The sequence below is a fragment of the Urocitellus parryii genome, chromosome 5 (assembly GCF_045843805.1).
Source record: "Urocitellus parryii isolate mUroPar1 chromosome 5, mUroPar1.hap1, whole genome shotgun sequence".
Classification (NCBI taxonomy): Eukaryota; Metazoa; Chordata; class Mammalia; order Rodentia; family Sciuridae; genus Urocitellus; species Urocitellus parryii.
Window position 1 is genome coordinate 78,889,143 of NC_135535.1, and position 27,420 is coordinate 78,916,562.

The window sequence follows — 27,420 nt, forward strand, 5'->3', positions numbered from 1 at the left end:
AGGTCTTTGCTGTTACATAGCCTTGAAGTTGCAATCCTCCTTTTTCACCCTTCCGGAGTCTCTGGGATTACAGATAGATATGTCTTACCATGCCCAGTTTGTTTTAAAACATGAGTGAGCATTGACTTAAATTTTTTTTCCAGTTAACATTAGGGCTCCCCAAACCTGAAGAATGGTTAAACACCAACTACTGCTTACCTGGGTTGCTGTAAACAAAGCCCAGAATGAAACCCCTGTGTATTTGTTGCAGATTCCCAGGTGCCTCTAAAGTGCATAAATAAGCTCAGAAAAAAACCTTAATAGCTTTATTAAGTAGTCATCCTTTTAAAAGGTTCATGTGCCTCAGTGGTAGAGTGCCTGCCTCAGTGATAGAGTACCTGCCTCTCACATGTGAGGCATTGGGTTCCATCTTCAACACCACATAAAAAAAATAAAAATAAAGGTGTTATGTTCATCTACAATTAAAAAATATATTTTAAAAAAGTAAAAAAAAAAAAAAAAGGTTTATGTGCAACTTGATGTTGTATCAGAGCAAGTGTCTGCCATCCCACTCCATTTCTCACTGAACATTGACTAGAAAATGGTGAAGCCTAGGGTTTAGATTCCCCTCATGTTCAGGCAGAATTTTTTTTTTTTTTTTGTTAGTTGGGGGTACCTAGGATTGAACCCAGGAGCCCTTAACCACTGATCCACATTCCCCAGTGCTTGCATTTGTCTATCTGTCTGTCTATCTGTCTATCTATCTATCTAGTTTTAGTTGGACACAATATCTTTATTTATTTTTATGTGGTGCTGAGGATTGAACCCAGGACCTCAAACTTACTAAGCGAGTGCTCTACTGCTAAACCACAACCCCAACCCCCCCCCCAGCTCTTTTTATTGTTAATTTTGACAGGGTCTTGCTAAGTTGTTTAGGGATTCTGTCAGAAAAGTTTCATTAGGACAAAAGTAAGGTCATAGAGCTATGTAAAGAGGAATTATTAATCCTAAGGTATCAAGCTGTTTCCTGATGTTTAGGAAGAATATTCCTCAAATGAAGAATGAAATGTCTTGCCATTAGTGACTAAGTTTGGTCCCCACCAACAAAAAATCACTTAAGATGAACACTTGATTCACATTAGCTGTTGGTTAAAAAGAAAGCTAACATTCTGTTAGCTTTCCAGTGTGATAACTGGGACAAACTCTGGCTTCTTGGCCAAATCCAGCTTTAATGAAGGCAGTTAAAACTTAGAGATGATTTGAGTGCTGCATAGTTTTGCTCTCAGGTTTATTTGGGAGGTAAAGAAAGAGATTGTGAGGGTGGGGATTGGGGAATCTGATTGGGGAATCTATCTGTTATAATAGGATTTGTGTATTAATGGAATGAACTGCTCATTTTTTGCTGTATGCACTTCCTTTGTCCTTGCTGAGGAGAGAGGCTGAAGTTTCCTAGAGCTATTGATGATTATAAGAGGAACTGTGGACTTTTGACCTCAGAGGCAGGGTGTTAGGGGAGTTTGGAGATCACAGGATGTTTCTAGGACAGAATCTGTATTACAGTTTACTTTAAAATAGGAATATACAAATTAAAACATTAACTTCTACTTTCCTGTTCTATAGTCCTGTCATTTGATATTGCTTTTTCTTTTTTTAATATTACTTTTTCCAAAGCAACACAAGACCATTTGGGGGGGGGGGCTTTTCTTTTTCAGTTCTCATGTAGGTTGCTTTGTTAGATTGAAAAAGATATATGCCCCAAACTTTTTCTTACTATGTAGAGGGTACTTTCTTTTTCATTAAAAAAAAAAAAATCCCCAAGCATTGAACTAAAATGATTATGATAAGAATATTATGCTATCTTGTTTTAACAATTCTTTTTTTTTAAGAGAGAAGAGAGAAAGAGAAAGAGAATTTTTTAATATTTATTTTTTAGTTTTTTCAGCATACACAACATCTTTGTTTGTATGTGGTGCTGAGGATCGAATCCAGGCCACACGCATGCCAGGCGAGCGTGTTATCGCTTGAGCCACATCCCCAGCCCTTTTAACAATTCTTATAGGTAACTTAGTTTAGACTTAATCATTGAAATGCATAAGTGGTCTTCTGTTTTGCCTCATCCCACTCTTTTGGCTGCATCTTCACCAATAAAACATCAAAAAGGAACATGTAGTTAACAATAAATCTGTTTAAAAGGGAAGTTTCAGCTTTTAGCTAATTATTTTCTAATAAAAGTCTTTTAAGCTATTTTTAAAAACATTGTAAAACCAGCTGACCATGGTGGCTCACACCTGTAATCCCAGCAGCTCAGGAAGCTGAGGCAGGAGGATCACAAATTGGAAGTCAGCCTGGGCATCTTTGATGCTATCTTAAAAATAAAAAAAGAAGAGAACGGGTACCTAGCTCAGTGGTAAACCATCCCTAGATTCAGTGTCCAGTACCCTCCGCACCAAAACAAAACAGAAAGAATAGATGGTATTCTGTGGTTATACCTCCTAGAACTATGATAATTATCTGTTCATGCTTTATATGATGCTTTTGTGATCATCAGTTGGACCCTTGCACATACACTAACATAACCTCTGCACTTGCCCATTGGGGTTTAGTTTCTATATTCATTACTTTTTCATCACTTTTCTTAGTCTAGGTGTGCTGGTTTGGTTTGCATATTCCAAATTCTAAGATATACATTTTTGTATCCAGGCCTAGAGATGTTTTCATCCTTCCTTGGTATTGAGATTATTTTGACCAGGAGAAATATATTTTATTTCATTCTGTATTTCTTGAACATTTGCTTCTCACTATTCACTGCTCTAGCACAAAGCCTCATAGAATACTTCCAAAAACTTTATGAGGAGCAGAGCAATGGTCAGGCAATATGAGCTCATTGTTAATTTGAATTAATGATTAATAGAATTATTATTTTTTTCAGTACTGGTGATTGTACCCAAGGCCTTGAACATGCTAGACAAGTGCTCTACCTCTGAACTGCACCCCCAGCAAGGATTTTTTAAATTATTTATAAATTCTAAGCTTAGATTTCTGTGAAGCTTTCATTTTCCTTTCAGCAGTTATAATTCAGGGCCAACATTGACTGCTTAGAACTTCCTATTTATTATAGAAGAAATCCCCCCTAATTTCCCATAGAGCAAAGTGATGTGGGTTGATGCATAGTGTGCTACTTTAGTTTGAAGTAGTGGTCATGGTAAATGCACAAAATTTCCCCAGAGGGAAATCCCATTAATTACAAAGGTGCAGGATACTAAGGTGAATCTTAAATTTTAGGATGCATCCTTGATTGTGATTTTTGTCATTTTGTAGGATTTGTGGTGGCTTTTTTTTTTTTTTTTTTTTTTTTTTTTTTTTTGCTTAAAAACTTGATTTAAGAAAAAAAAAAAGCTCTCCTTTTCCATTTTTGGAATGAGTATTGGCCAGGCTAGGAGGTAGAAGCCTCCCAAAGGGACTTTATGGTTTTATACACTTTTATACATGGTAGTGCCAAAAATGGTGATAGATGCAGAAGTGTTTTCCCAGAGCAGACCTCTTCATCTTGGTCATGAAACACCCAAGTTGCTTGGGGTGGGATGGAACAGAAAAAAATCTTAATGTTTTCTTTTTCCTTTTTTGGTACTAGGGATTCAACCCAGGGAGTTTGACCACAGAGCCATATCCCCAGGTCCCCCACTTATTTTTTTGAAATAGGGTCTCTCTAAGTTGCTAACGGTCTCCTTGCTAAAATGTTTTTTTTTAAAAAATATTTTTTAGTTATCTTTATTTTTATTTATTTATATGCGGTGCTGAGAATTGAACCCAGTGCCTCACACATACTAGGCAAGCGCGCCACCACCCCAGCCCTCCTTGCTAAATTGTTGAAGGTAGATTTGAACTTAGGATCCTTCTGCCTCAGCCTCCCAAATGAGTGGGATTATAGGTTTGTACCACCATGTCTGTCTTTTTTTTTTTTTAAATTTAATATTTATTTTTTAGTTCTCGGCGGACACAACATCTTTGTTTGTATGTAGTGCTGAGGATTGAACCCGGGCCGCAAGCATGCCAGGCGAGCGCGCTACTGCTTGAGCCACATCCCCAGCTTCCACCATGTCTGTCTTAACGTTTTCTTCTTATATCCCTCAACAAAGCTGTGTCAATTCCCTTGACTTTACAGGCTTTTGCCCAGAAGAAAAGATGTTTGGTTTTCACAAGCCAAAGATGTACCGAAGTATAGAAGGTTGCTGTATTTGCAGAGCTAAGTCCTCCAGTTCTCGATTCACTGATAGTAAACGTTATGAAAAGGACTTCCAGAGCTGTTTTGGGTAAGATCAGTTGATGTTTGTACCATTTTAAATAATTCAGATCATTTATATTCTAATCTAGGCTATTTAAGGTTCCTCTTCTTAAAATAAATGAAACCATACTGACAGCCTAATTTTTTTTCTTGAATATTTTTAATATTTAATTTTTAGTTTTTAGCGGACACAACATCTTTGTTTGTATGTGGTGCTGAGGATCGAACCCGGGCCGCATGCATGCCAGGCTAGCGCGCTACAGCTTGAGCCACATCCCCAGCCCCTAATTTTTTTTTTCATATTACTAGGAGCTAACAACCAAATTGCCAGCCCCTTATAGTTCTAATTAAAAAAACCCTTTTGTTATCTTCATGATATAAAGAGATTTTTAAAGATTATCTTTATTCTCTTATTAATAGTGGTTCTTAGTATTTCATACTGTAATCTAACTTAACAGAGGAAGATGATGAAAAAAATTTTCTGCCCTGAAACCTGCTCAGGGTATGTATGGTTTTGTTTCATAATTATATTCTTCATTTATGGCAATAAACCTTTGCCTAATAAGATGAAACTATTTTTTTTAAATATTTTTTTAGTTCTGGATGGACACAGTACCTTTTTTTATTTGTTTCTATTTTTATGTGGTGCCGGGGATGGAACCCAGTGCCTCACACATGCTAGGCAAGTGCTCTACCACTGAGCCACAACCCTGGCCCCAATAAGATGAAACTTATTCTCCAACAAACACTGGATAAAAGTGTTTGTTATATTTCAATTTTTTTTAAAAAAATATTTTTTTAGTTGTAGATGGATAAAAGACGTTTATTTATTTTTATGTGGTGCTGAGGATTGAACCCAGCATCTCACACATGGAAGGCACGCGCTCTATACCATTGAGCCACAACCCCAGCTCCTTTTATTTCAATTTTTGAGACATGGTCTCTACAAGTTGCTGAGGCTGACCTTGAATTCGTGATTCTCTCATCTCCGAGTTGCTGGGGTTACAGGTGTGTGCCACTGTACCTGGCTTAAAATGTTTAATGTTGAACCATTTCCCATATTCAAAATTAATTTGTTTTTGTGTTTACCATGCAGGAAGAATACAATAAATCAAAAGTTCGTTAGAGATACAGCTTAAAAATATTTGACAACTAGTCCAATAGATTTTTCTCCCTATACAGATTAAAAAATCACTTTAAAAATTACAATACATCTTTTTTTTCTTGTGAAATTGGAACGTCATGATACATTGTTTTACTTAAAATGTGGCATTTTATTGCTTAATGCAATATCTACATATTTCAAGAATGACAGCATTGCTTAAAACCATGGTGATCATCTCTCTTCTAGATTGTAAATCTTACTATTTCATTTTAAAAATATTTAAAATTGTTACTGATTTATTTCTTCTTATTTTTAAATTACCAAATTTGAGTATGTAGACTTGATTCATTGCCTCTAAAGAAGTTAATTATATTTCTGAAATATGTCCCTGAAACAAAGGGACTAGGCAATCTACAATGATTGCATCTATAAGTCATAAATTAATTTTTTTTCCAGGAGAAATGTATTTGTGTGTATCCTTTAAACTAAAGAGACTAATACAGGTTTTATTGTTTATCATCAGGTTGCATGAGACTCGTTCAGGAGACATCTGTAATGCCTGTGTTCTGCTTGTGAAAAGATGGAAGAAGTTACCAGCAGGTTCAAAAAAAAACTGGAATCATGTTAGTTCATCTGGTTTTATCAGTTATATCTCATAATTTAAAGTAACATGAATTTCTTTCTAATTTAGGAAGTAATATGCCTAGGATGGCAAAGTTTGAAGAATAAAAAATAATACTACTTGCTGCTCAGATATATAATCATTTACCATGTTGATATGTTTGGAACAGAATAGCCAGGTGTGGCATTTCATAAGGCAGTATCCAATTCACAGTGCATATTCACATATCTTTTTTTTAAAGCTTTATTTTTATTTTTTTATATATATATTTTTTAGTTTTAGGTGGATACAATATCTTTATTTTATTTTTATGTGGTGCTGAGAATCGAACCCAGTACCTCATGCATGCTAGGTGAATGCACTACCACTTGAGCCACATCCCCAGCCCCCATATTCACATATCTTAAGGCTTAACCCAGTGTCCAGAGTTAGACATGGATTTTTTCTTTTAACTCTTAGAATAACATGTTTATTTGAATTCAGGTTGGTACTAATGAGCATATAGGTTTTAGAATAAAACCTGGGGTTTGGATCTTTTACCACTTACAGTAGTTGTAGACTTTAGACAGGTTATATTTATTTACAAAGGGTAAAACAATAGTTACACATAGCTAATGTGAGTACAATGAGATGGTATATAAAGTGAAGCATATAATAATCAGTTAGATTGAAGTTGTTATTAATCTATTTAAATCTAGTTGTTCAAACTGGGAAATTTTAGCCCTTTTATTTTCCCATGTTACTAGAACTTTTTTTTTGTGAGTGTGGTGCTGGGGATTGAACCCAGGGCCTTGTGCATGCGAGGCACATGTTATTACTCAAATATCTACCAACTGAGCTATATCCCCAACCCAGTTTTTTTAGTTTTTGATAAATTAGAACAAACCCTGAGTCGCAGGGTCTGGCATACCCCAGGCAAGTGCTTTTTACTGTTGAGCTCCCCCTCAGCCCCAAGTCTTACTTAATATGATCTCTTCAATTCCATGAAATTTCCACAAAGTATTGTTTTTAAGTAGACAAGCATTTTTTCTTTATCTTTTCCTCTATTATCCTTAGTCTGTCTTTTGATGACAATGTTAAATTATTGTGATAGATTTTTTTTGGATCTGTTAACCTTACTATGAATTTTTCTTAAATAGTTCATCTGGAGAAGATTAAAATTCTGATTTTGAAGATGGCAACCTTTTTTGTGTGTGGGGGGGTTACTAGGAATTGAACTCAGGGGGACTTGACTATTGAGTCTCCAGCGCTATTTTTTATTTTATTTAGAGATAGGGTCTCACTGAGCTGCTTAGCGCCTCGATAAATTGCTGAGGCTGGCTTTGAACTCTTGATCCTTGATCCTCCCGCCTCCACCTCCTGAGCTGCTGGGATTATAGGTGTGTGCCACTGTGCACCATTCTTTTTTTTTTTTTTTCTTTAAAACTTTGAACTTTTTAAGTTGTAGATGGACATAAATCTTTATTTAGTATTTTTTAAGTGATGCTGGGGATCGAATCCAGAGCCTTATGTTTGCTACACAAGTGGTCTACCACTGAGCCACAACCGCAGCCTGACAACCTTCCTTTTTACATACATATCTGCAAGTAGTAAATGTGAATGAACACACAAGAAATAGGACCATAGTAGAACCATCGTGGATAGATCAGTGGCCAGGCTACATACGGGAGCATGTATTACCTTTGCATAACTGACCTCAGGAATTCAACTATATAGTGAAAAGAACATGGAGAACAGATTTGAAGACCTTGATTTCAGTCTTGTCTCCTCTCTAATCACCTTGATTATTTATTTATTAGCTTAATGGAAAAAGGCAATATACATAATTTTCTTATTACCTTGATTTTCTTCAGACTAAAATTAGAGTAACAAAAAGAGCCCCCTTACTGCTTTGTGGTAGAATTAGAAATAAATGAAAGCTGTTTACATTGTTATACATCATCCTGTAGAATTGATTCTTGATTCTTCTTCACCTAGTTGGGTCATCTAGTAATGATTAACCCATAACATAAATCTATTAAATCTTTTTTTCCCCACAGACCCTGTGATTATTTAAAAAAAAAAGAATTTAAAAACAAGCACCCAATAGATAAATAGTATTCTTTATATTGTGTGATGATTAAAGATTCTCATGAATCCTCAGAAACATTTTGTAAAACTCTGGTTCTCAAATAGGCATGGGTCTGAACCAAAGGGAACATATAACTCTTCAATGGTATTAAATATTCAGTGTTTTCTTCCAGGTGGTAGACGCAAGGGCAGGACCTAGTCTAAAGACTACTTTGAAACCAAAGAAAGTAAAAACTCTATCTGGAAACAGGATAAAAAGCAACCAGATCAGTAAACTGCAGAAGGAATTTAAACGTCACAGTAAGTTTGATACTTGAACATTGGTACTGAGAATAATTTTTCAGTTTTTATTTTTTTGTTGGGGGTGGTATATTGTATGTGTGGACAATTTTTCCCCATATTTCTTAACTGACTTGGTAGAGATCTTTATTTTTATGAAATTTTAGATTTTGATCTTAAAAATACTTTATTGAGCCACTTCAGATTGTACTGCTTTGATGTCTCTTTATAAATATCTTAGTTTTCTAGAAGGTGCATTTCTATTTTATATATTTGATTTTTATGCAAAAGGAAATTGAATTTAGGAGGTATGCAAAAAATATTTACCATATTTTACTGTATAATTGTTGTAGGTTTCCTGGTGGTACCAGGGATTGAACTCAGGGTCACAAAAAACCACTGAGCCACATCCCCAGCCCCGTTTTGCATTTTATTTAGAGACAGTGTCTCACTGAGTTGTTTAGTTTAGTGCCTCGCTTTTGCTGAGGCTGGCTTTGAACTCATAATCATCCTGCTTCAGCCTCCTAAGCCACTGGGATTTTTTTTTTTTTTTTTAAAGAGAGAGAGAATTTTTTTAATATTTATTTTTTTAGTTTTTGGCTGACACAACATCTTTGTTTGTATGTGGTGCTGAGGATCAAACCCAGGCTGCACGCATGCCAGGCGAGCACGCTACCGCTTGAGCCACATCCCCAGCCCAAGCCACTGGGATTATAGGTGTGTGCCACTGGCCTGCCTGTCTTGTTGCAAATTTTATGCCAATTTTTTTTTTTTAGAACAGTAGAGTGTGTGGGGCTTTTATTTGTAGCTCAGTGGTATAGAGTGCTTACCTAGCATGTGTGAGGTGCTGGGTTAGATCCTCAGCACCACATAAAAAAATAAGTAGGGGCTGGGATTGTGGCTGAATGGTACAGTGCTTGCCTAGCATGTATGAGGCACTGGGTTTGATCCCTAGCACCATATCAGCAAATTAAATAAACAAAATAAAGGTATTGTGTCCATCTACAACTTAAAAAAAAATTAAAAAAAAAAACAACAAACCAGTGGAGTGTGACTATTATGTGCAGCTCTTTTTTTTAAAAAAAAATCCTGCTGTTATTACTCAAATATCATTTATTATTGAACTTCTTTAGTGCAAGAGAAGGATGCTTGGAATACTTGTGAATATACATTAAAACTGAGTAGTCCAAATCAAGAAAGATCATTTCTTTGACAGTTTATTGAACATTTTTCTAGTCTGAAAAAACTAAAAACATTAATTCTTCAGGATTTGTGCATTATAGTTGAAATATTACACTTGAGAAAATTTTACAAAATTTGCAAAATATGGACTTAAAAAATCTGTGTCCAAAGATTCTGCCACTGTATTATTGGGTTTGTTATTTGATGGTGCTGTCCTCAGTGACACTTGTTTAGTACTGCCGCACTTATGAGCTTGTGCCGACAATTCTAGGCTTGGTTTGCAGTGTCCACAAGGACAAATGTGCATCCATATGCCACTGGTGAATACTTTGCTGCTCTGTTTAATCTTTTAAGTGGCATGAAGAACAGGATTAATTATACCATGTGATGATTATGCAACAAAAGGTTATAAACCAATTTTTTGACTGAAAAATCAGAGTGCAACAATTATGCAGTAAAATATAGTAAGCCAGGCAAGGTACACAAGCCGTGTTCCCCCCTGGAAAATATCTGTTACTCACAAAATACCTGCTATTTGGGATATTGAGGCAAAAAGATCACAAGTTCAAGGCCAGCCTGGGCAATTTAGTGAGATGCTGTCTCAAAATTAAAAGGATTGGGGGTGTGGATCAGTGATAGTGGGTCCCTGGGTTCAATCCCCAGTACTGCCTAAAAAAAAAAAAAAAGGTATGTAAACAATTAGTGGACAATCTGAGAGCAAAGCCTGGATTCCTAGAAAGTAATTTTAGAAATTATAACCCACAAATTGAGTAATGCCTGTCTCCAGACTCTTAGATTGAAAGTCATCTGTGTTGTGTGTGAGATTGTGAGATTACTATGAGTATCACGTTTGAGGGATGGTATAATGGTGGCATAACTGAAGGACAGTTAAGTTTAAACTAGGAAAAGTAGGGAGTGAGGGAGAACTAATTTTTGACCACTTTTGTACACTTTATATCTCTATTATTTCCATTTTATTACTTAGGTTAGGAAGCACAGAGAGGCTATTTCTTGATCCAGGTCAGTTAGTAAGTGATTGAGGTGAGTTTGACTTACAGGTTTGTCTTAACATCAAAGTCTTGTGCTCCAAAGGGCAACTGTTTTTCCCTGGTAGCATAACAAGTGCTTCAGTACTTGATCTTTCCAGATCATTCTTAGTAGAGAGTGTTATACACAGTCTTCCTTTAGTTACTCTAATGATATATTTAATTTATGGTAGCTATTTTAATATATTAATAGTAAAACATTTAAGAAACATAACAGTATGTCTGTGTGTATGTGTTTTAATTATGTGTGTTCTTTTTTTTTTTAAACCAATTGTCATCTACCTTCCAAAAAAAAGGTTTAATGTTGTTACCCTCCATTCTGACTAGATGTTTTAATAAATATTTTGGAAATTGTAATATTCTTCTATCACTTGAAGGCAGAGGAATTGATTATTCACATGTATATTCTTAGCTTTTTTCCTTTAGTAATAGACAAAGTAATATTACTTTGATCTTACCTAAGGAAATATGCCCATTGCACCTTAAAGAGTTTTAAGATAAAATTGGACTGTGTAGTGGTTGGAAACTGAAAGTAAATCCCTTTGATAAATAAGGTGTGTGAATATTCACAACTCAAACTGAAGTAGGTTTTTCTTAGGTATATTGTGAATTACTAGATCCTGTATATATCATAACAAGTTTGGAGACAGTACATCGTGTATGGTCTGTATACTCCCTTTAAAAAAAAAAAAGTACTGGGGATTGAACCCAGAGGCACTTCCACTGAGTATGTCTCTAGCCCTTTTTAAAGACAGGATCCCACAACTTTCAATCCTCCTGCCTCAACTTTCAATCCTCCTGCCTCAGCCTCCTGAGTCTCCGGGATTACAGGTGTGTGCCACCATGCCCAGAAAAACATTGTTATGTGGTGTACTGGAAAGGCATTGGACCTAGAGCTTAAAGATTTGGGCATTTTGGCCCATATCTGTAATTCTATAATTTGGGATGCTGAAGTAGGAGGATTGCAAGTTTGAGGCCAGCCTCAGTAACTTAGTGAGACCCTTTAAATTTAAAGCAATTTAGTGATACCCTTTCTCAAAATAAAAAATAAAATTAGAAAAAAAAGGGCTGGGAGCAGCTTAAGAGGCTGAGGTAGGAGGATCATAAGTTGAAAGCCAGCCTTAGCAATTTAGTCAGCCCTAAGAAACTCAGTAACACCTTGTCTCTAAATAAAATATAAAAAGGGCTAGGGATGTGATTTTGTGGTTGAGTGCCCTTGGGTTCAATCCTTGAAGGTCTGGGGATGTGGTTCAATGGTAAAGTACCCCTGAGTTCAATCTGCAGTACCAACTGAAAAGAAATTACAGTTCTTATCATTAAGCAATGGCTTACTTTGGAGTCAGTTAACATTTATCTACAATATTCTAATTGGAGAAATGGGGATAATTGCATTAAAGAAGGGTTTTGTAAGACACACAGTCTTAGCTTCCTTCTTTTGTGGTGCTGGGGATTTGAACCAAGGGCCTTGTGCATGTGAGGCAAGCACTCTACCAACTGAGCTATATCTCCAGCCCATTCACTATCTTTTATTATTTATTTATTTTTGGTATGGTGGATTGAACCGGGAGGTGCTTTAACATTAAACTACATCCCCACTTTTTATTTTGGGACAGTGTCTTGCTAATTTGCTGAGGCTGACTTGCAATTCTCAGAACTTGCAGTTCTCTGACTCTGCTCCTGTGTTGTTGGGATTTACAGGCATATGCCTGAGTAACACCTGACTTGGCTATTTTTTGGGAGGGTAGGGTACTGGATTGAATTCACAGGCGCTTAACCACTGAATCACATCCCTAACCTTTTTTTTAATGAATTTTTAAAAATATTTTTTATTTTTTTTATTTACTTATATGTGGTGCTGAGAATTGAACCCAGTGCCTCACACTCTACCATTGTGCACAATCCCAGTACCCTCAGCCCTTTTCATTTATTTATTTATTTTAAAATTTTGAGCAGGGCTTTCTGTGGTCCTGACTCTGGTTTTTAACTTTGTGATCCTTGTCCATCAGCCTCTTGTTTAAAAAATATATATATAATTTTACTTGTAGATGGATATAATACCTTTATTTATCTGTTTATTTATATATATATATATATATATATATATATATATATATATATATATATATAAAATTTATGGTGCTGGGATCCGAACCCAGTGCTTCATGCATGCTAGATAAGCGCTCTACCATGAGCCACAGTCCCCATCCCTTCCATCAGCCTCTTTGAGCCACTGGGATTATAGGCTTGCCACCACTATGCCTGGCTCGCTATTCTTTTTATGGCATCCTTTTCAAAATCTACACTGATTTCTGATTGTGATAGAATAAATGTTCCCTAAAAAGTCTTTGGAGGTCCTATTTTAGTAAAAGCATATTTGAGCTAAATCAGTTTCTCAGTTTCTGTAGCACATAGTGGCTTTCCATATTACCTTTACCTACCTTATGCTTTTTTTTTGGAGACAGGGTCTCAGTGTGTTGCTAAGGCTGGCCTTGAGCTCAGATCTTTCAACCTTAGCCTCCTGAGCAGCTGGGTTTATACAGGCGTATACCACTATTCCCAGCTAACCTCATGTTACCTTAATCACTCCTTTGTACCTTTTTAAATCTTACCTAATTTTAAAGACTTTTAAGATTGCAGTTATTTGAAGAATTTCCAGATTTACATTCTAGAAGAATTCTTCATTGTGTTCAAATGTACTTCCCAGAATTTGAGATTAAACCATAAGACATGGTTTCTATAGGTTAAAGAAAACAGGGTAATCCAGCCTACGTGGTGCATACCTGTAGATAGCCTCAGTCAGCTACCTGAGCAGTTGAGAGGTAGGAGGATTGCAGGTTCAGCAGTTTAGCGAGGCCCTAAGCATTTTAGGGTCTATCTAAAAAATAAAAATAAAAATAAAAATGGCAAATAACTGAATTTTCAAATGCTTTGAAGATGTTAAGCACTTCCTAGGACAGTGAGCTTTCCTCAGTAGTGTAGAGCTGACTACTAAGGTTAATTATGTGGAAAATTTTTTTAAAAATATTTTTTAGATGTGGTTAGACACAATACCTTTATTCTATTTTAAATCTTTTTTAAAAAAATATTCTTTTAGGGGCTGGGGATGTGGCTCAAGCGGTAGTGCGCTCGCCTGGCATGCCTGCGGCCCGGGTTCGATCCTCAGCACCACATACCAACAAAGATGTTGTGTCCGCCGAGAACTAAAAAATAAATATTAAAAATTCTCTCTCTCTCTCCTCTCTCACTCTCTCTTTAAAAAAAAAATATTCTTTTAGTTGTAGATGGACACAACATCTTTATTTTTACGTGGTGCAGAGGATCGAATCCAGGGCCTCACACCTACAAGGCAGGCACTCTACCACTGAGCCCCAGCCCCAGCCCACCTTTGTTTTTATTTATTTTTATGTGGTGCTGATGATTGAACCCAGGGACTTTGCTAGGCTGGTGCTCAAGAACTGAGCCACAACCCCAGCCCCATATTTGGAAAGTTTTTATTCTCTTGTACTTATTCCTTTGAAGCCTTCTGTCTTTAAGGATTTTGTTAGTTTTTTTTTTTTTTATGACCTTGAATGCTATTTACACTAGAAATAAATTAATGTATTAAAAACACTCATGGTACTTTTTAGATACGTAATCTTATGCTATTTTATGTAAATGCTTATTAATACAAACTTGAGCTCTTTAGTATCCTTTATTTTTCACTTATGTAGCATATAACAGGGTTTTGTACTTAATAAATGCTTAATAAATATTTGATTGGTTTTATGAATTATAGAATTATTCTGTTCATTTGTCCTGGGAGCAGGGAGTTTTTAGTTTAAAGGTTGTGTTAAATTCCACTCTTCATTATGATATTGGCTGTGATAGAGCAGAACTGTAGCCTTTTGTCATAGTGAGTATCAAACAAAAGATTTGTTTTCTGGCATGTTTATGTGATGACTTTTGAGGGCAAAAATATTGGTCAGGTTTAGTTCTGCATTTAATAAATTGCCTTTATTCCTTAGAAAATCAGGATCTATTGGTTTTCCCTAATAGGTAAAGTGTTTTTCTGTAGCTGATAAAATCTTTCTTCCTTCTTTTTTTTTTCTTTCCTTTCCTTTCCTTTCCTTTCCTTTCTCCTATTCTTCCAGGACTTACAGTAGGGTTTTTTTGTTGTTGTTATTGTTATAGTCTCAGAGAATCATTTGTTTTCACTGTGTTCAGATTTGGTAATTTCTGTTCTTTCTTCTGTTAACTGTTTAGGTTTCTTTGTCCTCTCTGTTGAGCCTGTTTACTGAGCCTATCCCTTGCCACTTTGCACAAGGGATTGAGCCCAGAGGAGTTCTGTCTGTGAGCCTCACCCCCAAACATTTTTTATGTTGATACAGGGTCACTTTAAGTTTCTGAGGCTTTCTTGACCTTGAGATCCTCCTGCCTCAGCCTCCACAGTACTAGGGTTATAGGTATGTGCCATTGGCCTGGCTTATGTTTTCATTTGTTTTAAACATTTTCATGATTGCTTATTGAAGTGTTTTTTCTTATGGCTGTTTTAAAATCTTCATTAGAAGCCAGATGCAGAGGTGCATGACTGTAATCCCAGTGGCTGGGGAGGCTGAGGCAGAAGGATCATGAGTTCAAACCCAGTCTCAGCAAAATCGAGGCTGCTAAGCAAGTCAGTGAGATCCTGTCTCAAAATATGAAATAGGTTGGGGATGTGGCTCCAGTGACCCCGAGTTCAAGCCCTGCCCCCCGCCCCAGAGGAATGGGAATCTTCATCAGATAATTCTAACATCTATCTTTTTGGCATGTCTTTTCATTTGGTTGGAATCTTTGTGGGTTTTGGTATGATGTGATTTTTGGTTGAATCTTGGACATTTTCGGCTTATATTGTTAGACTTTGGATCTTATTTAAATTTTACCTTTTTTGGACACTTGCATCAGGGCAAGGGGGATGGGATGCTATCACCATGTTATTGCTACTTTTTTTAGAAGTCAGATCCCTCAGTCACCATTGACAGGTGAGGGCAAAGATTCCTTGTTATTAGTGTGGGGAAGCGAAGCAGGATTTGTAGGACTTTCACATGGTAAGGTAGCTTTTTTCTTAGTGATAAGTCCTGGCTTTTCACTGGGCTTCCTCTGGCGCCTGGTGGAGATATTGGTGCCTCAAAGCAATTTAATGAAGGTAGAAATCTAGGTTCCCTGCTTACTCTTTGCTTGGAGTGGTGGGCAGTGGCCACCAGTGTGCTGCTAGAGATAATCATTATTGTCTAATAAAAGAAAACTGTCTTAATTGCATTTTTCCTGGTCCTTTGACTAGAGAGAGCTGGCTTTTATTGAACCCTGTGGTTTTTTTTGCGTGGGGGGCGGTCAGGGAGTCATCTATGCACTTTGTTGTTTTTGGTTTGCTGAAGCCACACTTCCAAATTTGAGGTGAAAAGAAAATCCAGTAAAAGTAGGTAATTCATGACTGTCATTCATTCCTTGGGCCTCAAGCTGCATATATGGTCATCACCTTTCAGAGTTTTAGGTTAGTTTTATATGTAATGCACAGGTTTTTACTTCTATAAGCAGGAGGAACAGAGAAAAATATATGCATTCCATCTTCTTGGAAGCAGACATTCTCTTAAAAATTATTGCAGTGCAAACATCTTTAAATATCAGTAGTGTAAAAAATAAGTCTTTTTTTTTTTACCTTCTTTTTGCCAATTTATTCAGTCTTAAGTCTCTGTTATGTCCCTGATTTATAATTTCTTGATTGTATGATAGTGTGAAAACAATATGCATTTAATAAAAGCATTACTTCAGATTTTGAATTTGAATCTTTTCTCAAGCTAGCTATGTATACAGTATGATTCCCTTAAAATGCTGGGCAGCCACAGCAAACAGTAGCTTCCAATCAGCTATACAGTCAAGCGGGAAACAGCTATGTTTAGTAGGCTAAGGTGTATTGAATACATTTAAAAAAAAAAATTATTTTTTAGTTTTAGGTGGACACAATATCTTTATTTTACATTTATGTGGTGCTGAGAATCGAACCCAGGGTCTCATGCATGCGAGGCAAGCACTCTACCACTGAGCCACAATCCCAGCCCCTTGAACACATTTTTTTTAAAAAATATTTTTTTAGTTGTAGATGAACACAATATCTTTATATGTGGTGCTGAGGATCAAACACAGTACCTCACATGTGCAAGGCAAGCACTCTACCCCGGAGCTACAGCCCCACCCCAATCGCATTTTGTATTTAGCATTACTTACAGTGGGCCTATTTATAACTAACACAATTTGAAGTTGAACAGCATCACTAGTTGCATTTACATGTAATGAAATTAACTGTTTTTTCTCTTTATTGCAGATTCTGATGCTCACAGTACCACCTCAAGTGCCTCCCCAGCTCAATCTCCTTGTTATAGTAACCAGTCAGATGATGGCTCAGATACAGAAATGGCTTCTGGCTCTAATAGAACACCAGTTTTTTCCTTTTTAGATCTTACTTACTGGAAAAGGTAAATGCAACAGAAAACCTCTTTTCTTTTTTTAAAATATTTATTTATTTATTTTTAGTTTTCGGCAGATACAACATCTTTGTTTGTATGTGGTGCTGAGGATCGAACCTGGGCAGCACGCATGCCAAGCGAGCGTGTTACCGCTTGAGTCACATCCCCAGCCCCAAAAAATCTCTTTTCAATCAGCACCCATCTTAATTACAAGAAGCATTTTCCCACTTACAACTTTTGTCACCAAAAACCCCTCCAAAACCACAGCTACTAGACATATAATTTAAAGAAGTTCCTTTTTAAAGTCTTTAAAAATGTCATTAATGGGTGGGTAAGTTAGTAAAGAATATCCAGGACAAATGCTAAGTGAATGTGTGGCCCCAAAGCCCAAAAAAAGAGAAAGTAGATAGGGACTGTTTTTTTTTTTTTTTTTAGGATGCAAGAAATAAACAAAAGGCAAGATTTTCATCTGTAGACATTGAGTAGTGAAACTACAGACAAAATACAACTGTAGGGAATGAGAACACATTATTTTCAAAGGAACACATTAAGAAGCATGGATTAAAAAAAGCAAGAAAACAGTAGATTAATATCTTCAGTGGACCAAGAGATAATACTTCTTGATCTAAAATTATATATGCAAAAATATCTTTTGTGAAAAAGCTAATGAGACATCCTCCCTCCCCCCAATGCTTTATTTGGTTTATTTAGTTTTATGTGGTGCTGGGGATCAAACCCAGAGCCTCACACATGCTAGGCAAGTGCTCTAATACTGAGCTATAACCCCAGCCCCTCATGAGACATTTTGTTTTTTTTGTTTTGTTTTGTTTTGTTTTGTTTTTTAAAATTTTACTTTCTTATTTGGACCCTGAATTTCTTTTATTTTTTTTTAAAGAGAGAGAATTTTTAATATTTATTTTTTTAGTTATCGGCAGACACAACATCTTTGTTTGTATGTGGTGCTGAGGATCGAATCCGGGCCGCACGCATGCCAGGCGAGCGTGCTACTGATTGAACCACATCCCCAGCCCTCATGAGACATTTTGACTAGGAAAAAAAATTGGAGCTTGCCAGCAAGCTGATCCTCACAGAAGCAGAAGGAAAGAGATTCCACATTGAGGTTCTGGGAGGAAAGAAGGATAAATAAATTAATAAACATCTATGTAAATTTGAACACTTTACAAGGACAGTAGTTGTAATAGTGAAGAAAAAAGAAATGCATGATAATTATAGCATTTTAACTTGAAGTGATAGAGCTGGTAGAAGTGTCTAAATGTTCTTTGCCTTTTGATAATAAGACTGAATAACTGTTTAGAATTTGATAAATTAATTGTGTAATCACTAAAAGAATAAAAAAGTATAAGACCTCCAAAGAAAAATGGAGGAGGCAGGAATTACAGAATAAGAGTAGTTCCCTACCCAAAAGTTTGCAAAACAGAAAATACATAAATCACAACTGGGACAAAAAGTATAGTAGAAATACAGTAGAATAGGGCTGGGATATATCATTGTTAGAACTTAAAAAAATGTTTATAACTGAACAAAAACTAAATAACACCATAAAACAAGATGTGCACAATGAAACTAAAAATGCAGATGGAGAAGTATTTTCTTTTTTTAATGTGTATTTTTTGGTTGCAGTTGGATACAATACCTTTTTATTTATTTATTTTTTATTTATTTATTTTTTTTTAAAGAGAGAGTGAGAGGAGAGAGAGAGAGAGAGAGAGAGAGAGAGGGAGAGAGAGAGAGAGAGAGAGAGAGAGAGAGAGAGAGAGAGAGAGAATTTTTAATATCTATTTTTTAGTTCTCGGCGGACACATCTTTGTTGGTATGCGGTGCTGAGGATCGAACCCGGGCCGCACGCATGCCAGGCGAGCGCGCTACCGCTTGAGCCACATCCCCAGCCCCACAATACCTTTTTTTTTTAAAACATTTTTTTTAATATTTATTTTTTAGTTATCGGTGAACACAACATCTTTTGTTTGTATGTGGTGCTGAGGATCGAACCTGGGCGGCACGCATGCTAGGCAAGCACGCTACCGCTTGAGCCACATCCCCCAGCCTAATACCTTTGTTTTATTTATTTATTTTTATGTAGTGCTGAGGATTCAACCCAGGACATCGCACACGCCAGACGAGCATTTTACCGCTGAGCCACAACCCCAGCCCCATATTGTCTTTGATTGCTAAAAAAGGAAGACTTGGGCTCGGGTTGTGGCTCAGTTGTAGAGTGCTCCCTTAGCACATGAGAGGCTCTGGGTTCGATCCTCGGCACCACATTTAAAAAAAAAAATAAATGAAACAAAAGTATTGTGTCCAACTATAATTAAAAATAAATATTTTTTTTTCAAAAGGAAGACTTAAAAATGAAGAACCTGATATGTATCTAACAGAAAAGCCAATACAACTATATATAATAAACGGGAATCCCAAAGATGAGAGTAGAAGATTGGAGATGTAGCTCAGTGGTACAGCACTTGCCTAGTGTGTGAAGTCATGAATTTGATCCCCAGCATTGGAGGGTGGAAGGGGGAAGACAAGAAATAAATAGGATAGAAAGGTGATATACAGAGGAGAGAATTAGTAGGTTTTCAAAAAGGTTCTTATGAAGTGCATCAAGAAAAAGAACATACACAAGCAATTTTAGGGAAGAAAAAAAGAGGCTTAGATGAAGTAGAAATTTAAAAGATTAAAAGTAATTATGAACAACTTTGCCAATAAATTAAACTTTTGTAATGTGGACACATTACTAGAAAAATCTAACCAAGTCTGTCTCAAGAAAAACTTGAATTTTCTTTTAATAAACATTGATTCAGTGGTCAAGTCTCCTCCCAAGCCGATAGTGGTGACACATGCTTATGATCCCATTGGCTTGGGAGGCCAAGGCAGGAAGAGCACAAGTTCAAATCGGCCTCGGCAACTTACTGTGATACTGTCCCCCCTCCACCCCCACCCCACCCCCCGCCCGCCATCCCCCACCAAAAAAATGCGGTTAGGTGGGGGTTTGCTGGGATGTGGCTCAGTGAATAAGTGTTCCTAGGTTCAATTAAGACAGGGAGAGACTTCCCTCAAAGAAATCCTGGGCCCTGAGTGGCAAGTTCTACTAAACAATCAAATGATTGTAATCTTGTACTGACTTTTCCGGTCTGTGGATATGGGTAGAAGAAAGCGTAAGCCTCAAACTTTTATAAAGCCAATATAACTTTGATACCATAAATTACCAGACTACATATATTTTGGGGATGTAAAAGAAAATCAACAAATATAACTTACATTAACAGTTTCTGAATGAGGGAGGGTGTCATTTTAGTGGCACAGAGAAGGTTTTGACAAATGCAAACATTTCTTTAAATTTTAAAACAAAACATAAAACAGGCATAGAAGAGAACTCAGTTACCTAGATAATGGGTATATTAAAAAAAAGTACAGCAAACATCATACTTTTTTTAAAAAAAATATTTATTTATTTTAGTTTTAGGTGGACACAGTATCTTCATTTTATTTGTATGTGGTGCTGAGGATCGAACCCAATGCCTCACGCATGCTAGGCGAGCGCCCTACCCCTGAGCCACAACCACAGTCCCCCCAACATCATACTTAATTGTGATAAAATGAAAGCATTTTCTCTTCAGATTAGGAATAAATCAAGGAATGTTTACTGTCACAGGAGGTTAGCAAATTCAGTAGCTATGGATGATGTGGTGATTGTTGGTTAGTGGTAGTAACAGTAGTGACAGCAGTAGTAAACACTTGGAACAGTGCTTTATAGGTAGTTTGCATGTATTATTTCATTTAATCCTTAAAACAGTTGTAGGATGCATTTTATGGAAACGGGTAGAAAGGAAGTAATTTATTTAAGGTTACACATTACTGTGTGTTTGACTTACGTCAAACAGAATTTAAGCCAAGGCAGTTTTGTGTTAGAATATCATTAGAAAATATTTTTTTAAACCTAGTAGTAAATAAATAAATAAAACCTAGCGGGAAATATAGAACCCTTTATGTAGGGGCTGGGGATGTGGCTCAAGTGGTAGTGCGCTCGCCTGGCATGCGTGCGGCCCGGGGTTCGATCCTCTGCACCACATACAAACAAAGTTGTTGTGTCTGCCAAAAACTAAAAAATAAATATTAAAATTCTCTCTCTCTTTAAAAAAAAAATAGAACCCTTTATGTAGAAAATATCTAAAAATCATATACATTATTGAATAACATTTTATTTTTAAAAATTTTTTTTAGTTGGTGATAGATCTTTATATGTGGTGCTGAGAATCGAACCCATTGCCTCACACATGCCAGGCAAATGTGGTACCGCTGAACTCCAGCCCCAGCCCCTGAATAACATTTTAAATAACTAACGAGGCATACCACATTCATGGTTTTAGTAAAACTGAGAGGATGTGGTTTTGTAGCCTACATGAGTCCCTGGGTTCAATTTCTAGTAGAAGGAAGGAAGGAAGGAAGAGGATATCTAATACATCTGCCAAAGGATTAGTACGTTGAATACATAAACAACTCCTGTGAAAGGAAGTATAAGACAAAGGAACAGAAAACTGGGCACAGGCCTTGGTATTAAACAAATGAAATAGTTCATTAAATGAAAACATGTTAAAAAATTTGATAATCAAGGAAATATAAATTAAAATTGCATTTTCTACCCATTATTGTTAAAAATAGAATAAAATCTGTTGTCAAATGTTGAAGAAGAATTGAAATGTTGGTTATGGTATAAATAGTTCTAACCACATTGATTAATAAATTGGCATTTTTGAGTAAAGGTGAAGATAATCCCATTCCTATATCCTAGCAACATGACCTAGAAAACTTTAGGCGATATACCCTGGCAAGTACAGCAGTGTTTGTAATAGCAAAGAGTGGATAAATAAAACTTGTATATTCACATGTTGGAATATTATACTTAAATTATTTTAAGTAAAGCCCCCTAACTACATGTGAATCTCAGTTACTCAATGTTGAGCAAAAACTTGGAGAATACGTTGTGTGGGTGGGTGGGGGTTGTTTTTGTGGTATTGGGGATTGAACCCAGGGATTTTATATTACTGAGTGAATGCTGAATTTTCTATCCTTCTCTTTCAGTCTCTCAAGTCATTGAGGGTTATTGGCATGTGCCACTATACCTGGCATGTGCATGTGTTTTTATGATGAGTTGTTGAGCAATATGTTCAAAGATGCAAACAGATAGCAAAACCATGAAGTGTAAAGAAAAAACGGAATAATAAACTACAAATTAAGGCAGGAGAGAATAAAATGGGAGTTAGGTAGGACTGGAAAATGTCATATAGGTGAATTCATAGGAATTGATGTAACATTCTTATAATATGTGATGCACTGATTTTTGTTGTCTTTAAAAAATAAAAAAAAAATTATTGGTATTAGAGATTGAACCCAGCGGTATTTAGCAACTGAGCCACATATTCAGCCATTTTAATTTTTTATTTTGAGACAAGGTCTTGCTTAGTTGCTTAGGACCTTGTTCAATTACTGGGCTGTCCTTGAACTTGGGATCCTCCTGCCTTAGCCTCCTGAGCACCTGGGATTACAGGCACGCACCACCACACCCTGCAGTTGTCCTTTTTGGATGCCTTTATGTATATTTGATAATGCATATATGGTTTTTTAGTATTTAACTGAAATAAAACCAGAAGCTCTATCAGCTTGTTTGGGGTGGATGGTTTTCTTCAAGAATTAGTGATACTTGGCTGGGGATGTGGCTCAAGTGGTTGCATGCTCACCTGGCATGCGTGCGACCTCGGTTCGATCCTCAACACCACATACAAATAAAGATGTTGTGTCTGCCAAAAACTTAAAATATAAATATTAAAATTTATTCTCTCTCTCTAAAAAAAAAATTAGTGATATCTGGTGCAGTAGTGTGTGTCTATAATCCGAGAGACTCAGGAGGCTGAAACTTAGTGAGACCCTAAGCAACTTAGTGAGACCCTGTCTCAAAAAAATATATATTAAAAAGGCTGGGGATGTGGCTCAGTGGCTGAGAAGCCCTGTGTTCTATTCCTGGCACCCCACCCCACCCCATCCCACACCAAAAATGTTGATATTTGGAGGAAACAGTTAACAACTTTAATAGCAGTTGCTATCTTTCAGAATGACTTCTTCCTCCATCCTTGAGAAAAATTTTCATTGTGGAATTTAAAGAGACTTGAGTAATTCCCATTCTTTAGCTATTGGGGTAACTCTAGGAGCCCTTTCATTGGGAATGTGAGAAGATTATCAAAGTACAGCCTTTTGGTCATGTTGGGCTGGTTATTACATGAGGAGTAAAGTTTTTTGTATGCTTTTGGTATTCTATTCTGCTTTATTAATATATTTCTCCATTTTTTTTCTTTCAGACAGAAAATTTGTTGTGGGATTATCTATAAAGGCCGTTTTGGAGAAGTCCTCATTGACACACATCTATTCAAGCCTTGCTGCAGCAATAAGAAGACAGCTGCAGAGAAGCCAGAGGAGCAGGGGCCCGAACCTCTGCCCATCTCTACTCAGGAGTGGTGACTGAGGTTTATGTAGAAGGGGAACAAAAATGATTTAAATTTTGAAAAGACCACAAAGCAACAAACTGACCTTACTATTTTTAACTTGGATACCTGCTATTCTGCCAAAAGACAATTTTCTAGAATAGTTTTGAATGGGTTATTTTTTCCTCCAGTCCCATAAACTTTGAAGCCAGTGTCTAGCTTACTAAAAGAAAAAAAGAAGTGTACATAATATTTAAGATGCTGAGTATTTCATAGGAAAGCTGAATGCTGCTGTAAAGTGCTCTTTAAGTCTTTTTTTTTTTTTTTAATAATCCCCTTCTAATGAATTAAATTAGGGGAATTTCAGGGGACACAGATGGGATTTGTTGTATGATAAACCATATGTAGTTTTTAGTCTTTCTATATTGAGAAGCAGTGGTTGGGGCATTTTTTAAAGATGGCTGGCTACACTTGTTTTCCCTCATGTTAGTAGATTTGTCATAACTCAATAACATGTCTTGTCCCTAGAGGTAGTTGTTAATAATTTTGATATAATTGAGTCTCTCCAACTTTCTGATGAATCAAACCTGTACTACTGATGATTATTAAGCAGGACAGACTGAGCTTTTTGGTGCAAATACCTTGACGGAGAAAGTAATTTCTAATTATATAGAGAGAAGCTTGACTGTATGTGTTGCATCCTGTGTCACCTTCCTTCATATTAATATTTGTTAAAGATTTTAATTTATGTGAAACTTTTCAAGCAGAATGAAATCTCCTCTTGGAGAAGAGGTGAGTAGGTGGGATAGATGAGATCTTATATGAATAGTACCAAAGCATTACCACACCGTGGAAAACACACTCTTAAAAATGTTAAACTATGTGCAAGTCTTCAGGATGGCACAAAGCAAAGGTTAATGCTTCTTGGGCACGTTGCTTGTCGGGCTTGTCCGAGTGTGTAAATAATTGACTTTATTTGTGTTACATGACTGGTGACTTCATTGAAATCTTCACAATTCAGTTTTAGCTCTGGATTACTTCAGTTGACCTTTGTGAAGGTTCTATCTGCATAGAGTAGGTGTTTGACTTGTTTTAACCTGTTGGGGTTTTTGGGTTTTTTTTTTTTTTTTCCACTATTTAAAAGTAAAATTTACTAAGAAGAAAGGTGGTTTCATGCTAAGGGGGTTAGTGTTGGTTTGGCTTCTTCTATAGTCAGGCTTTCTGAACATTGAGATAATGCTGAAACTGGAGCTTTTAATTCTAAAATCCTTATTAAAAGCCTCTTATTGAACCCAAACCAAAGTATTCTTATTGCTTCTTTTCTAAAAATTCAGGAAAAAAATAGCACCAGTTCAAACTTTCCATACATGAGGGAGGCAAATATTTGCCTGCCTTGTAATAACATGACTCAGTGCTTATTTTTAAAACTGGATTATAAAAATTGGATAGCATCACAGTAAGGAGTGAGCTACTTTTTATGGGTACCCTATAGTTTTGTAGTTCTTAATCTAAACTTATATTTCTTCCTTTTGAGAATACCTACATGCTACAAGCCACCATATGCACAGACTACACAGTGAGTTGGGTCGGCTCTCCCATAGCCTTTGAGGTGTATTACAAGAGTCCAGCCATTATCATTCTCCTGAGTTATTTTGAAATAGTTTTTTTTTTTTTTTTTGTACATTTTGGCTGCAGTATTGGTGGTAGAATATACTATAATATGGATCATCTCTACTTCTGTATTTATTTATTTATTACTAGACCTCAACCACAGTCTTCTTTTTCCCCTTCCACCTTTCTTTGCCTGTAGGATGTACTGTATGTAGTCATGCACTTTGTATTAATATATTAGAAATCTACAGATCTGTTTTGTACTTTTTATACTGTTGGATACTTATAATCAAAACTTTTACTAGGTTATTGAATAAATTTAGTCTTATTAGAAAATAAAAGGAGATGTTTTGCGGCTTTGTGTTAAAGGTCTTTGGTCAGAATAATGTTTTTGTTCTGCACAGGTATTCCATTTAAGTTTATAGTATGGTAACAAAGACACGAGGCAGGAAAATTCTCTTTATTCCCACCTACCTCTACTCCTACCTCTTATTATTACCCATTTGAGCAATACAGTTTAGAGGGATTTGTGTGTGTGTTTCTTTTCTTTTCTTTTTTTTTTTTTTTTTTTGAGACGGGGTGACACAAAGTTGCTTCTGGCTGGCTTCAACGTTACCTTCAACATACTTTTTCCTTAATACCCGCCCCCCCCCCCAGCTTCCTTACAGAATTATGAAGAATCCTAAGAGGTATAATCCACATCAATTTTCAGATTGTTTTATTTTCTGGGGAAGATTGATTTTATAGGCAAAACTTGTTATAGTATTGTTGAAGTTTAATGTGTGGATGTGTGTAGGGATTGAACCTAGGGCCTCCCTCATACATGCTAGACAAGCACTCTACCACTGAGCCCCCTGCTTACAAGCCCTATTGAAAAGTTTAAATTTTTCTTTGAAATAATTCAGATGGTTTTGCTGGCACCTATTGTAGTTACTTTGAAGTTGTGGAGTTAACTTCAAATAGTAGAAAGGTGATAGTATCTGTATTATCAATTGCTGTATAACAATTACCACAAACTTAGCGACTTAAAGCAAAATTTGTGCTAGGTGCTATCACATCTGTGTGCAATTCCAGCAATTCAGGAGGTTGAGGCAGGAAGAGTGTAAGTTTAAGGACAGCCTCAGAAGGTCCCTGGTAATGTTAAAACTGAACACCTCCCACCCCTTCCCAATCTCTGATGGTGACCCCCCTACCCCCGCATACTGGGGGTTGAACCCAGATGTTCTACTGCTAAGTGACACCCCAGTTCTTTTTTTAAATTTTGAGTCAGGGTCTTGCTAAATTGCCCACTCTAGCTTCTGCATCAGCTTTCCCAGAAATTGGGGTTACAGGTGAGCACAGGGCTGTGCCCTTTTTTTTTTTTTTTTTATAAGTACCAAGTGCATTCTTGACTTTTAGCTACTTCTAAACCATTCCATGCTGTTCATACTGCCCTTGCTACCTCAAAGTTTACTGGTGGCTTCATAGGAAATTCCAAAGCCCTCATCTTATTTTTTCAGGCTTTTCACAGCAATTGATGTGATCACAGTGATTTCCCTGTTGAAATAATAATAATTATTATTGCAGTGCTGGGGATTGAACCCAGGACTTTCATCTTGTTTTATCTCCAGCCTTCTTGAGATATTCTTGACTGATAACACTGGCTTCCAGTTTTATCTCTTAATTCAGATACTTGTTGGTCCAGGCTTTACCTTCAGCTTTCTCAGACCATCTCCATTCTCATGGTCCTAAATGTCATGTAAAATATGTTGGAATCTCTCAAACTGTCTGTAGAGCTTTGTATCACTTAGGTTGCTGGCAGGAAGTTGATGGCTTATTGAAATTGAATAATAGGAGGAAAGTTTAATAAAGGGATTTTATTTATGTGTACAAGGTGTACAGGTACTTCAAGGGAGAGTATAGTTCCCAGGACCAGTAACTTTGGTGCTAGTGATAGGATGCTGTTACTACTACTGCTGGTCTAATGGTTGAGGGAGGAAGTGGTCAGTGGAAACAGGAGATAAACAGACCATGTAAAAAGGGCAAGGGTTTGGAAGAAACAGCAGGAATAAACATTATCACTCTCCATCATTATTCCAATGTATGGAAGCACATACATTATTCCCCCTGACCCATTTCCACATCATATAACTAAGCAATATCTACTTATCTTTAAGGTTTAACTCAGGCCCCACTTAGATAAGCCTTCTAAAACAAAACATTCTCTGCAACACGCATACATGGGATTATATGTTAAATGGGTTCCATGAGAGCCTGAACCATTATAGCATCAATGCA

The 27,420-nt window shown here is 36.5% G+C and overlaps 1 protein-coding gene across 1 annotated transcript in view; it reads left to right on the forward strand.

Annotated features, from left to right (window-relative positions):
* Positions 1 to 25,423, forward strand: part of Sinhcaf (SIN3-HDAC complex associated factor) — a 36,631-nt gene extending 11,208 nt beyond the window's left edge. Inside the window, exons 2-6 of the mRNA XM_077798918.1 lie at positions 4,142 to 4,289; positions 5,890 to 5,989; positions 8,232 to 8,358; positions 16,900 to 17,050; positions 23,410 to 25,423. Coding sequence (XP_077655044.1) covers positions 4,162 to 4,289; positions 5,890 to 5,989; positions 8,232 to 8,358; positions 16,900 to 17,050; positions 23,410 to 23,569 — 666 coding nt within the window. The 5' untranslated portion in view covers positions 4,142 to 4,161 and the 3' untranslated portion in view covers positions 23,570 to 25,423. The remainder of the gene's footprint in view (positions 1 to 4,141; positions 4,290 to 5,889; positions 5,990 to 8,231; positions 8,359 to 16,899; positions 17,051 to 23,409) is intronic.
* Positions 25,424 to 27,420: the final 1,997 nt, after the last annotated feature.